The sequence below is a fragment of the Kuraishia capsulata genome, genomic scaffold, assembly GCF_000576695.1.
Source record: "Kuraishia capsulata CBS 1993 genomic scaffold, Kuraishia_capsulata_scaffold_5, whole genome shotgun sequence".
Lineage (NCBI taxonomy): Eukaryota > Fungi > Ascomycota > Pichiomycetes > Pichiales > Pichiaceae > Kuraishia > Kuraishia capsulata.
Genome location: NW_019172954.1, coordinates 638424 through 650867, shown reverse-complemented (window position 1 = coordinate 650867; position 12444 = coordinate 638424). Strand labels below are relative to the sequence as shown.

The following is a 12444-nucleotide window of genomic DNA, read 5'->3' as shown; positions in this document are numbered from 1 at the left end:
TCTTGAATAGCTCGTTTGATCTCGGCCAAGGTCGGAGGCATTTTGAGTTTTGAGCCTGCATTGTGATTGTAATCTGGTGGTGATCATGATTTCACATATAATGAGACCAAATGTATGCTCCGTGAGACGAATGCTACACTCTCGCTTGCTCTCGTCCCAGAAGCCTCCCACATACTTTGGGAGTCTTTCCAATCCACCCAAGACGCTTGATGAATTACGCAATGATGCCACTAGTACGAAACCAGAGATCACTTCTGAGCAGTATGGCTCATCTAGTGCTTACCAACCATCTACCAGCCATTCTGATCACTACGAATCCACTAACCGAATTCTCAGGTTTAAAGACATCACCATGAGTATTTCGCTGATTGCGGTCACATGTCTGCTTTTTGATCACATATTTGCTGCTAGAGAAGCCGACAAGCAGATGGACGAGTTGACAAGAAAGTACCAAAAAAATCTGAGGAGCTTACAGTTGAACTTCCAGCAACAGAATCGCCAGAGGAATCTGCAGACGCTCTCTGAGCGTAAGAAGATGCTGCAACGCGAGATGAAGATGGGATTGCACATTGCTCTTCTGAGAGAGCAATTGATTGAGAATGACATCCAACCAGGTATGTTCTATCCACTTTTTGCCCATTTTTCACTAGCTCATACTAACCCGGGGTCACGAAGTGTCCATAGACGATGCTGTTGCAGACTTTGAAAACCACGTAAAGGGAGATAATGCATTGGCAGTGGTTCCCCAGACACTTTGGGTCAGTGATGATTCGAGTAAGTATGTCTTTTTGTCGGTTTTCGAGTGGCAGTAACTAACATTAAGCAGCCTTGAAAGCCCAATTCCCTGATATCCATGAGTATGACAAGAGGGAAGGTTGAATCAGAAAACTAAATTACGCAAGGTAATTGCTTCTGACTGAAAAAAAATCCAGGATTCTTGAAGGTGCTTGCCGAATCAACGCTTTCTTTGCTTGCACCAGACGCCAATCTGGTGCTCTAGATTGCACCATCGTGCTCAAAACTGAAATGGATAGAGAGGGCTTTCCTCTCTTGTCATTATGGTTGTATCACGACAATTGTGGTCGGAAATTCGTTGTTACCAGCCCAAAAACTGTCATTTCAGCATCGCTACTGGCTTCACGTGTGCGGCGGTTGCAAAACGCAGCACAACTCTGCTCCCCAGGACCAAAACAAAGCCATGTTACACAGATCCATATATACGCATCATAAATACAATTTCCCAAAGTTTCACGCCAATTATTGAGAAAAAATACCCCAAAATCCAATACACTTATCAACAGCAGGTTTTATGCTGGAGTCATTTTTTACGTGCGCTGCCAAATTCATTATGACTATAAAATTTTCCTGCTGGCTTCCAACCTTTCAACCCATGTTCTCTTCTTCTAAATACAATGTCTTTTTACTAGGCGCCCATTAGAGTCACGGGTTACGTTTTTTCAGATACGTAATCATCATTTATGATTTCGTGCTCGGGTAAGCCTTAGATTAATGGGAGATCGAGAGATCTCTTGTTTGTTCCGGCCTCAGATGTCGTGCTCCATACCTCTGTTTTGGAGCTACGCGGTCTTAAACCTACATTTCTTAACTTAAAAGTGACAATTCGTGGAATACAATTTCTGTCATATAATTTGCTGCAATTTGGTCAGAAGTCTGTCCAAAAGCGAGTTGTCCATTTGGATCGGGTCATGTGTTCTCAAGATCTTCTTTCCACCCACGTAATATCATGACTCGTAGAAGGCTTGTCGGCCTGTGTTTCAGCGGAACACCAACTGATTGTTACTTTGGTTTCAAGTTTTCATCTCGCGCATTCATCGCAGAAGCCTGGCGTCCAAGTCACCTTCCTTCTTCCGCTGCTCTATTTTAAATTTCAGCAGTTTGGGGGTTGGACAACACGGAGACCTCACCTCCTCTCCGTTCTCAGCATAAAATTTGGTGCAACAAAGGTACAGCTGGTCTATAACCTTAGTGCACTTCGACTCGTCGTAGTTTGCCTTCTTAAGACAGTCTGCATGTGTGTTAGTAGCAAGCATCAAATGAACTCCGTCCACCTCAAACCAAGACTCACCTTGAATGGCACAAGCCTGCGGTTTACATGGATCCATAGCCAGTAACCGTTTAATGTGACAGATACGAGAAAGGAATGGAATGACAAATTATCCAACTGGCCCGCAAACTGGCTTCACCACTACCAGTTGCTAATTAAAAAAACTCATCGGAGCGGCTCAAGGCTTTTGGGCCTTCTGAACTCTTTTGCACTACCACATTCTTTGAGTTGAAACAAGGAAATTTTGTTGATTCTTGACTAAATTCGGTTTTATTTCGTATAATTCTTCACACATGTCAGATCAAAACAGAATGGAAGAGGTATCAGCTTCAACTGCTCAAATCCCTCTCAACGGCGTGGAAAGCCGCTTCATACTGCCTAGTATGTGGGGTCAGGACGTCAGCTACAAAGGATTCAGCACAAACGCGTTGTTTTTACCGGGTACAAACTTGGAAGCATTCGATCCATCGAGTACGTGGAATATCTTACGGTTCCATTTGCTCAGAATCTGTCTCTCTTTTTTTCATGACGTTTATGGGACAGTTCTCAGGTACTGGGGGAGGAGCGTCCTACTTAGAGATTCGGCGTACACTCTTGTGGTTGGATTTTTGATTGAGTACGGCATTGTGGATATGTTTATAGGCATTCTGAGAGGTTTGCGGGTTTTTGGCGCCTGGATAGCATGGATAGAGAGTTATGTCTTTCCCCAAAGCAGTCCAAAGGATAATGTGGCCATCTTGGGAGCAGTTCGTTCTGTTAATCTTCCAGACTCGGTTGCAGTGATCCTGGAAATGGCCCAGTTTGTCAAAAAGCCTCCCCCAGAAATTCCCCAGCCTTTTTTAAGTGCAGACAAAAAAATACAACTGCCTTCTCAGAAAGAGATCAAGAAGGTGATGGCCCAGAGGGCAGAATGGAGTGCTGGGTTGAACACTCATGTCGCTGCTGAAACGATTCAGATGCTAACCGAAGCATCCAAGCTTGCTTCTTGGCTTATTTGTATGGGAAGCACAGAAAGTCTGTACCTCTATGTGAAGAAGACAGGTGTTTGGGACGATAATATGGAGACATTGGCAGAGTTGATAACTGCCGAGCTGCAATCTTTGTATGGGGTATCCCAGCCTGGAACCAATCTCCCCCGGAAGGCCATTATTGCTAAACTTGATGGAAGCAAAACTATTCCGGTGGATTTGAGCGTCGAGAGTTCTACGCTTGAGACTGAGGCTTCGGGAGATTTGGCTGCCGTGCCTTCAAACGAGCGCGAGGATTCAACGCCAGATCCAGTCTCTATATTCCTCCTTTCCCCAGAAGATTACAAGCCGAGACTCGTCAACCTCACAAAATCAATGTGTGAACAGCCAGAAGATATCACCCATGAAATGGCCAAATTTGGCCGGCCAAAACTGATCCTGGCTACACAGGGCGAAAGACAATATCCGAATTGTCTCAAAGGATTTCCCCTGCTGGACACATCAGGAGATCCAGATTTTGTCAGTCTGAAACGGCCTATTCACTTTGCTGATTTGGTCAGAGCTCTAAGGTCTAGCTCGCAGACGAGCGAGTAAATATTATGGTGTGTACCAACGAATATGTCGCCTCACTCAGAATGCCGCAACCGCGTTTGACATCTCAGGGGCTTCTCTGCTATTGCCACTCTCTTTCTAATCATTTTTTGTTACAACAAGACCAAAGCCTTTGTACTTGATATTGCTATCAATTCAACAGGCTATTTTGGATTTCCTGCCGATTGAAACGTATACCAAAGTGAGATCCTCCCAGCCTTGACCCTTTAAACTTACACGTTCTTACCCCGCTGTGTACAACATGCTCTGCGTTGACCGGAGACAGAAGTTTCCCATTAGGAGCTTCGATTCCACGGCAGAGACTTCCATTGTTATTGGAAGGGCCTCTTTAACTGGAAAGGCTGGGCGCGAGGAGAGCGCCCATAACGGACTGTTTGCCGATGCTACTTTGAGTGCGCTGCATTGCACCATCTTCAGCGAAGACGGCTGCTGGTACGTGAAGGATCACTCTATGCATGGCACAGTGCTTTCGTATGGTGACAAAACCTTTCATCTTAGATCTCATGAGCGTATAGCGTTGAAGGATGGAGTTGTCATAGGTTTGATCGTTACCAGTAAAGGCAAGCTTGACTCCGATAAGCAGATTGACGTGTTCAGGCACACAAAAATTCAGCTGATGGTTGTCAGCGATCACAAGCAAAAGCTTTATCTTGTTTATTTGGACAGGGCCGCTTGCATTGGTGATGGTGAAAGGAGTGTGCGCCAGGCCGATATCAGACAGGCATTTGATGAAGGCTTTGACGAGTTCGAAGAGGGCGGAGAAGTTTTTGAAACCGTAGACTCCAACAATACAGACTCAACCCAGTTGGAGATCCGGGAAGATGAAGGAGATTCTGATGACAACGAAGAACTCAGTCTGTCTTCGGAATCCGATGGCGCAGATTTTTCTGACGCCACCAGACCACTTATTGAAGAGAATGCTGAGGTTTGTGTCTTGGTTGAAGATGACGACCACGGTGAGGGGAGCTTCTACTCCAACTCGGATGACAACAGTTCTGAAGAATCTGATGATTGCGGTTGCTGTTCGGATGAACCCACCTCTTCTGACGCATTGAAACTCAGACTTTGGGAAGAGATCGTTGCTGGAGTTGTGGACTATGAGCAGGACCAAAACTCTGACAGTAACTCTGACGGCGATTCGGGCAGCGATTCTTCTTTCCTCAAGGAAGAATCAGAGTCTGATTGGCATTTCTATACATGTGAATGCAACGAATGCCAGGAGGATTCGGATGACAAAGCTGCAGTGCTCTCTTCGACTAAGCGGAAATTCGATGTTATTGAAGAGGAAGAGATTTCAATGCCTGCGAAGAAGCTTCCAAAGTTTGAACAGACCCCAGAAAGTTCGTGGTCGCAATCGCTCAAGGCTGGTGCTATAGGTGCTATGATTGGGTCCGTTGCAACGGTAACCGTTTTGGCAGCTATTGGCCAATCTTTAGATCTTTGATATGCCACGCTGTATGAGATTTCTGTTTCTAAGGTTTTCTTGAAATTCCTTTCCCTCTTATTTTGGTTTTTTTGGTTGCTGGTTTGGGGTTTGGTCGTTGATACCCGTGAGCTCGTGTGCTTTCAATTCTGCTCTTTTTTTACGTATAGTCGTTTGGTTGGAATTTTATATCATTATATTCATGTAGTGATGTATCACATTTTTGTATAGTCGTAATTCGGATCAGATGTGAGTATATGATGTCCCGTCATGCAACTTATCTCTGATCTCCTTGAACACCATACTCTGGTCTCAAGATCATTTGCTCAACATGCCAAAAGAGGAAGAACCATTCCAAAAATTGCCTGAGGAAAAAGATTCCGAGGAAATCAGCGATATATCAAGTCAACTTCGAGAGATTTTTGTGGGGACTTCTCCAGATGGGGGAGAGGATACCGAACTCATTGAGGACGAAAGCGATGTCACTAGAAGTCAAACTGCGGATGAAGTTGAGATTGATACCGCAAGCGCCAAATCAGATGAAGAGAAGGTAATCAAAGCAGCTGGTGTTAATGTAAAAGACAATCATGAGGTTTCGTCCACTCTGGCTGATGACCGCATCACCGAGCCAGAATCAAGCAAAGAGACACCGGGCAATTCTGCTAAAGTTCCAATCAAAAGACCAGCTTTGAGACAACCAACTCATAGGCGTATCCTGAGGGCAAACTCATCAAAAAAACCCTCTTCAAGAGTGGTTAGAGAGAGGTTGATCAGATTCAAAGAAGATGGAGAAAAGGTGCATGCTAAAGTTCCGTCACTGGTGAGGAAGAGAAAGGGCATGAGTGATGTCAATGAAGAGGCAGCAGCGGACGAAATTGGGAATTCCAAAAGGAGAAAACCATCCAATGAAGAAGCGAGTCCTGGCGAAGACAAATCCACGAGTGATTCACAGACAATGGTTGCCATAGCACTTCTCAGCAGTATCGCAGTCAACTCTATCAAGCGTTTTTTCAACCCTGAGTGAAGTATTTCAACAATCAATTATGCGTTCAAAAAATTGACATTTCTTTCACGCTCGTAACAGATATCTTACAGTCTCTACCTCTTCTCTTTGAGCCTCAGGTTCTTAGTGAGGCTTTCCCAGTCCTTCGTGACCACCCCGGAGTTCACCAACTTCTCTATGACCTTCAAAACAGTACCATTCTGGTCTCGTAGAATCTCATTTTCTGCCAATAGATTGTGCAATGACTTGCCTGTATTTGCTGAGGGAGCGTATCTTAGGGGGATCTGAATGGTGATGCCATTGACGTCTCCCAGCTTGTAGTTTTTCAAGGGCCTAATGGTGCTTGAATGATTGGATGCATTTTCCCGTCTCTCGTGTAACATTTTGCAATTTTGGCCATTCTTACACTTGCCCGTCTGTGCAAAAAAACGACATATCTTCGGCACTCTTTCCTGCCTCTTCGCAGTCACTGGGGTCTGCGTACTCATCTTCTCTTGGGTTCGCTTATTGGTGGGCCAATTTTTCCTTCTTTCTGCTATCCATTTTGCAATATCTTCTTCAGTCTCTAGCACTATCGATGTGCCCGGAATTGGAATAGACGAGGCGGTTTTCACAAACCTGCCTTCCTCGTCATCTTCGATCTCTGGATCATCAAGCTCATCCTTCTTGCTTTGAACTTCTTCGAGTTGTTTGTCCGCTGATGATACCAACTTTTCGGGACTCACTTTTGGTAGCTGAGACTTGATCCCTGGGAACAATTGGAATTCATCGTCGTCGTCTGAAGCCTGTGAGACACCAACTTGTGTTTCTGCTTCCGATCTAACGATTCTGGGGTTCTTGGAGTCACCAATGGGGCCATTTCCCTCGTATTTTCTCTTCTTATCCAGACCATACATAAGTTCTAGATAAATTTGCTGTAAATTTGGAAATCTTGGTAGATCTTTCAAAGATTTGACCTTGTTCACACAGTCAAAATAGTCTATCTTGCTGAATAAAAGATTAGATGGAGGCCGCATATATTTTTCATATCTCTGAACCATGTTCAAAATGGCAGACGCACCGAAAACGCTCCAGATACTCCTAATAATTTACGGGTGAAGTTTCAAAATATGACTCAAAAAGAGCCGCATATAAACGTATATACAGACACAAACAAGTTATCAGAGACAGAATCACGCTGGAGTAAATTCATTGAGTTAAATCATTGAACTGGGTGTACCACCTTACTCCTCCTGGACCAACTCACCGGACTCAACAATCTTGATCTCCTGAGCTGGCTTACCAGAAGAACTTCCAAGCGCTTCAATAGCCTTAACAGTATCTTGACCCTCAATCACCTCTCCGAAGACCACATGAGCACCGTCCAACCAGTTGGTCACAACGGTTGTGATGAAGAACTGCGAGCCGTTGGTGTTAGGGCCGGCATTTGCCATGGACAGCAAGAATGGGCGATCGTGCTTAAGCTTGAAGTTTTCATCTGGAAAGCGGTCTCCGTAGATAGACTTGCCTCCGAATCCGTTGAAGTGGGTGATGTCACCACCTGGTGAAGTTAGTAAGCTGGACTTGGGGTTAACGGATCGTATTGTTTACTCACCTTGAAGCATGAATTGCGGAATGACTCTGTGGAAAATAGAGTCTTTGTAGCCGTAGCCTTTCTCTCCAGTACACAGAGCACGGAAGTTCTCTGCCGTCTTTGGGACGGTTTCGTCGAAGAGCTTGAATACTATTCTGGGCAAGGTCTTATCACCGACCTTGACGTCAAAAAAGACTTGCTTCTCAAAAGCCTGGGCAGACGATGCAAATCCACGGACTGATGCAATTTTAGACAAAGAAGATTTGGTAAACATTTCTGGTATAATTGAATAGGATTCTTGTTCGAAAGAAGAGCTTGGAAATGCTTCAAACTGCCGAAGTTCTGGAGCACGCCCGAGGAACCGATGGCCCGCTTGAAAATTGGCAGTCTCTGGGGTCATTCACCCTGCTGAAAAATGACAGAAGTCTACAGGGCAGAAGATAGACTGGTCTAATCTATACATATCATTAGAGGTATAAAACACTAAAAATCTTTATTTCAGTTTGTCACCGACGAGCTTTATCTTGTCGCCAATGATGACCAACCAGCGCACGAATTCGTCGAAGTCCCCATCGATCTGGGCCTCGTGGAGACCTGGGAGGATGTCTCCGTCATAGCCCTTCTCTCTGGAAGGCGCAATGATGACATGTTTCATCCAAACTCTATTTTTCAAACCATCTTTGAATAGCAACAGACGGTCCAGTTTCAGAAGTTTCAAATTGGCCACTTTTATCTGGACAGCGATCTTGACCTTGTGGAACAGCCTGAACCAAGGGTAATCTTCGGTGATTTTGTCCTGCAGGTCTTCTTTGTAGCTTTGGTAAATCGTTGCATGCTCAATGAGACCTTTGATATTAGACTCAACCAGGGCCATAAGATCCTTGAGTCTGGGAGCTCCATGGGCCATTTGTAGCTGTTTGATGGTATTTTTCATATAGGCCGGAGTCTGCCCGTCCTCAGCATCAAATAGCAATAGGTAATCGACCCAAGACTTTGGAATGGTTGCAATCATATCGTAATAGTACTTGGAGATCTGCTCAGCGTATGTTTTCACATCCAACACTGAAACCTCCTGTTCGGTCACAGAAATAAGCAGTAATCCAAAGAACTGGGCCATGGTCGAATGCAGCTCCCATGTTGGATCACAGAACTTGTCCATCCAGTGAAATGAGTCGAAATTGGAGTGGTAGTGATACACCGGGTCGGTAACTCCATCTTCGCGAAACTCCATGGTCATCGAGGGAATTCCCAGGTGTTCCTGGAAAACAACGTAATCAGTACCGGCTCCAAGGGTGTTGACGGTAGCATTATTCTGTTCAGACCAGTAGTCAAACAGTGAATATCCTGAATCCACCTTGTTGCGGAAAGGGATCTCTTTGGCAACCTTGTGGCCCAACTCCATGAACATTGGATTACTCTTGAAAGCAAATGCAGACCCAGCCACTCCCACATCAAGGTTGATGTAGGCCAACGTGTGGTCCTGCAAATGCCTGGCATATTTCTCGCCGTACTCAGTGGAACCAAGCATTCCATATTCCTCTCCATCCCAGGAGGCCAACTTGATGGTTCTCAGTGGTTTCCAACCCTTCTTCAACAAAGCTCCAAGTCCACGGGCAGTTTCAATTAGAGCCACAGAGCCCGAGTTGGGATCACCAGCCCCACCAACAATGAACGCATCTCTATGGTTTCCGACAATTATCTCTTCATCAGGCATTATCCCCTTGATCTCACCCATTACATTGTAGATGGGCCTGATTTGATAGTCCTGTTCGTTGTAAAGGTTGAGATCAACATCGGAGGTTCCAGCACAGTAGTCAAACTCGTCAACGTCACCAGCCCATCCCAGGTTTGGGCCCTTTCCGTTCAACTTAGCCAGAATAGGCTTAATGTCATTGTAGCTACATGGCAGAGAAGGAATCTTTGGCATCGAGTCTTGAGGAGAAACGCGTTTGGCATTTTTGGTGGAGCCCCAGCCAGGCGTGGTAGGATCACCGGGAATATCGCTGAAGTAAATCACCGAACCTCTTTCAATGGAGCTGGGATTTCTTGCGGGTCCATCTGGGTATGCCTTGTAGCCGTTTTTCACCCTGATTTCGCCATCATCGTATGGGTCGGTGTACAGAACCACACCAACAGCCCCATATCTCTGGGCCAACTTGACCTTGAGGCCACGCACAATCGCACCATATCTCATTATAACGATCTTTCCCTCGAGCGAAACATCAGCCTCCTTCAAGGCTTTAAAATCCTCCACTCGGCCAAAATGAGCATACACGAATTTGGCCGTGACGTTGCCATTGGCTGAATAGGCGTGGAAGGCAGGAACACTGTTCTTGTCACCAGTGGTCTCGTCTTCCTCTAAAACGTCCTCTTTTAGACTGGCTTGATATTCCAGGTTTCCATCTGAATCAAGCAATTTCAAGTGGTTGGCCACGGGTCTGTTGAGCCAAACATAGAAGGTTTCAACATGGGTCTTGATTCCGTACTCTTCGAACTTTGCCTTGGTATACTCCACCAATCCGTAACCTTCACCAACAATGTGATTTTCAGAGGTATATCTCTTTAGGATCTCTCTGGCATTGTTCTCCTGCTCCAACGTTTCCAAAAACGTCTTTTGCACATCGAAAGCGGTAAGTCTGTCACCGTGGATTCGCCTGAGATCACGGCTGAGAGACGTTCGCGGCAGAAACACCAGGTTGAACCCCAGAATGAACAGAAGCCCAAAAAATGCAAAGGCACAGAACCTTTTCCAAGCGGCGACTGAACGCGATTGCTTGTAAAGTCTCAACTCCATCGATTCCGACAATTCCACGGCATCTGTTCCTGGTGGAATCAGAGGGGTTTCTTCTGAAGACGCCATGTTTGGTCTTTAAAGATATTCGGCCCTGATCGGATGTAAGCGGTAAAAAGAAAGTTCGAGGACCCTTCTCGGGAAATTGACGTATAACCTACAGCTGGGCCGGAACTTGGGGCGGCTAGGGCTTCTATCGGCAACTATGGGATCTATGGACCGATTATGGATGACTCGGATGACCTCACAATTGCTCCTGATTGCTTATTTGTCAGTAAAAACGGGAAAGCCGTACAAGTGGTGAGAATTCGGGTTTTCCGGTGTTTTGTCTCAGGTTCTAACTGATGATATTGGAGAAGAACGAGTGTTGTTGTCACTGTATTGAGGCCTATCAATCTGTTATATATAGGGAATGGGTTCTGCTTATCGCCAGCCGTGTCGGCTAAGCGGCGGTTTTTGCCGAATCGGTTGCGGCACGATACCCCGGTTCTTCCAGACGTGCGGCTTTGGGGGCCTCGGGGTCTGGCTGCTCGGCATCTATGTTTTCAGCCTTGCGTTTTCTATCTTGGATCAAATTGGAGACCACCTGTTGGCCAGATTTCCCATCGACGCGCCTGAAGTATGGCTGGCATCTCCAGTAGGGGATCTGCTTGTAGGCCCCGCCCCACTCTTCGACTTCACCTGTCACCACCACGTCCTTCGACTCTTCACACACTTTTTCGACAGTTCTCTCGATCTCTTCAATGATTTCTGTTTCTATCTGATCAAGTGTGTGATGTTTGGTCACTCTGGCGAGCTTGTCGCGGATATCCGTATGATGGGGCAAGAAGTTCCGTAACATCTTGAACATGTGGGACTTGAAAGCCACTCGTGAAGCCTCCCCAGGCGTGGTTTTGAGGATCTCAAAATACTCACGTGAAATTTTGTCTATCCGAGGAAACTGCTTATCTTTTTCATCAGTCTCAGTCCAAAAAACTCCGGGATTATGCAAATTGCCCTCTGCAGACATCACTCCGTCGCAGCCTACCTGATCAATACACCGTCCGATATCCTCCGGATATAAGATATTTCCGTTTGCAAAGAATACCTGGTCCTTTGGAAGGTTGTCACGCAAGTATTTCAGTAATTTCCAATCAGCAATGCCTGTTTTCTGGCCCTTCATCTCACGAGTACGACCATGAATCGTGATAAACTGGGCACCGGCGTCCAGAACTATTCTCGCATATTCAAGACTCCGTTCCCAGTCATCGTAGACCCTTATTTTGGCAGTGACTGGAATCGCCAGTTCGGCATGTAACTTCGCTATGAGTGACCTCACCAGGTCCCAGTCCTCCATTAGAAAAGAGCCATAATGGCCCTTTCGGGCAATTCCCTGGGGACATCCAAGATTTAAGTCCACTGCATCACAACGGTTCTCAACAAACTTTGCAGCCTGAAGCAAATATTCTGGATCGTTGGCACAGAACTGCACAACCAATGGCCTATCGCAGGCAGCATCTCCATCAAGCGGGCCAAAGTTAGCATCTCTGTAGTGTTGTTCTGTGGCAAACAACCGGGCATGATACATCGGCGTATATGCCAGATCTGCACCATAGCGTCTCGAAAGTATTCTCCACGCAAGCTCGGACTGGTCAACCATCGGAGCCACGATCTTGTGGGGCCTTCCTAGCTTCTCATAAAGCTCTGGGCCCGCTAGCTTGGTGGGAGCTTCAGTGCCCATCTCTCTCACGGGTGCCATCCTCAGGCTTCTCACAATAACTCTCGTTCGAATTATAGACAGAATGGTGGAAGTTGTTGGGGGAGAGAGAAAAGATGCAAGTGCTATAGATTAGAGATAAAAAGTTTCAACTGTTTTCGTGCAAATGCTAATTGTCGTGTGCTTCCCACTCTTATGTACAATCTCGCACATAGGCTGCTTCTCACTCTTCATGTACATTTAATTCGTAATAAAATCCTATTTTATACACAAAAAAAAACTAGCAAGAAAAGGACATAATACAAAAAAAGGT

The 12444-nt window shown here is 45.8% G+C and overlaps 9 protein-coding genes across 9 annotated transcripts; 4 read left to right on the top strand and 5 right to left on the bottom strand.

Moving 5' to 3' along the window:
• Positions 1–100: 100 nt before the first annotated feature.
• On the top strand, positions 101–812 carry KUCA_T00004321001 (uncharacterized protein; the record flags this gene model as incomplete). The annotated part of the gene is made up of 2 exons (XM_022601044.1): positions 101–614; positions 700–812. 2 exons carry the CDS (start codon positions 101–103, stop codon positions 810–812), a joined length of 627 nt encoding a protein of 208 aa, XP_022460329.1.
• A 1017-nt stretch (positions 813–1829) lies between these two features.
• On the bottom strand, positions 1830–2123 carry KUCA_T00004320001 (uncharacterized protein; the record flags this gene model as incomplete). Its single annotated transcript, XM_022601043.1, has 2 exons — positions 1830–2026; positions 2087–2123. The coding sequence occupies 2 exons, from the start codon at positions 2121–2123 to the stop codon at positions 1830–1832; spliced, it is 234 nt and encodes a 77-aa protein (XP_022460328.1).
• Positions 2124–2358: 235 nt separating this feature from the next.
• Positions 2359–3627, top strand: KUCA_T00004319001 (uncharacterized protein; the record flags this gene model as incomplete). Its single annotated transcript, XM_022601042.1, has 1 exon — positions 2359–3627. One exon carries the CDS (start codon positions 2359–2361, stop codon positions 3625–3627), a length of 1269 nt encoding a protein of 422 aa, XP_022460327.1.
• Positions 3628–3886: 259 nt separating this feature from the next.
• KUCA_T00004318001 (uncharacterized protein) lies at positions 3887–5089 on the top strand (the record flags this gene model as incomplete). Its single annotated transcript, XM_022601040.1, has 1 exon — positions 3887–5089. One exon carries the CDS (start codon positions 3887–3889, stop codon positions 5087–5089), a length of 1203 nt encoding a protein of 400 aa, XP_022460326.1.
• A 310-nt stretch (positions 5090–5399) lies between these two features.
• Positions 5400–6092, top strand: KUCA_T00004317001 (uncharacterized protein; the record flags this gene model as incomplete). Its single annotated transcript, XM_022601039.1, has 1 exon — positions 5400–6092. One exon carries the CDS (start codon positions 5400–5402, stop codon positions 6090–6092), a length of 693 nt encoding a protein of 230 aa, XP_022460325.1.
• A 74-nt stretch (positions 6093–6166) lies between these two features.
• On the bottom strand, positions 6167–7111 carry KUCA_T00004316001 (uncharacterized protein; the record flags this gene model as incomplete). The annotated part of the gene is made up of 1 exon (XM_022601038.1): positions 6167–7111. One exon carries the CDS (start codon positions 7109–7111, stop codon positions 6167–6169), a length of 945 nt encoding a protein of 314 aa, XP_022460324.1.
• Positions 7112–7294: 183 nt separating this feature from the next.
• KUCA_T00004315001 (uncharacterized protein) lies at positions 7295–7918 on the bottom strand (the record flags this gene model as incomplete). The annotated part of the gene is made up of 2 exons (XM_022601037.1): positions 7295–7611; positions 7666–7918. The coding sequence occupies 2 exons, from the start codon at positions 7916–7918 to the stop codon at positions 7295–7297; spliced, it is 570 nt and encodes a 189-aa protein (XP_022460323.1).
• Positions 7919–8137: 219 nt separating this feature from the next.
• Positions 8138–10504, bottom strand: KUCA_T00004314001 (uncharacterized protein; the record flags this gene model as incomplete). The annotated part of the gene is made up of 1 exon (XM_022601036.1): positions 8138–10504. One exon carries the CDS (start codon positions 10502–10504, stop codon positions 8138–8140), a length of 2367 nt encoding a protein of 788 aa, XP_022460322.1.
• Positions 10505–10877: 373 nt separating this feature from the next.
• KUCA_T00004313001 (uncharacterized protein) lies at positions 10878–12173 on the bottom strand (the record flags this gene model as incomplete). The annotated part of the gene is made up of 1 exon (XM_022601035.1): positions 10878–12173. One exon carries the CDS (start codon positions 12171–12173, stop codon positions 10878–10880), a length of 1296 nt encoding a protein of 431 aa, XP_022460321.1.
• Positions 12174–12444: the final 271 nt, after the last annotated feature.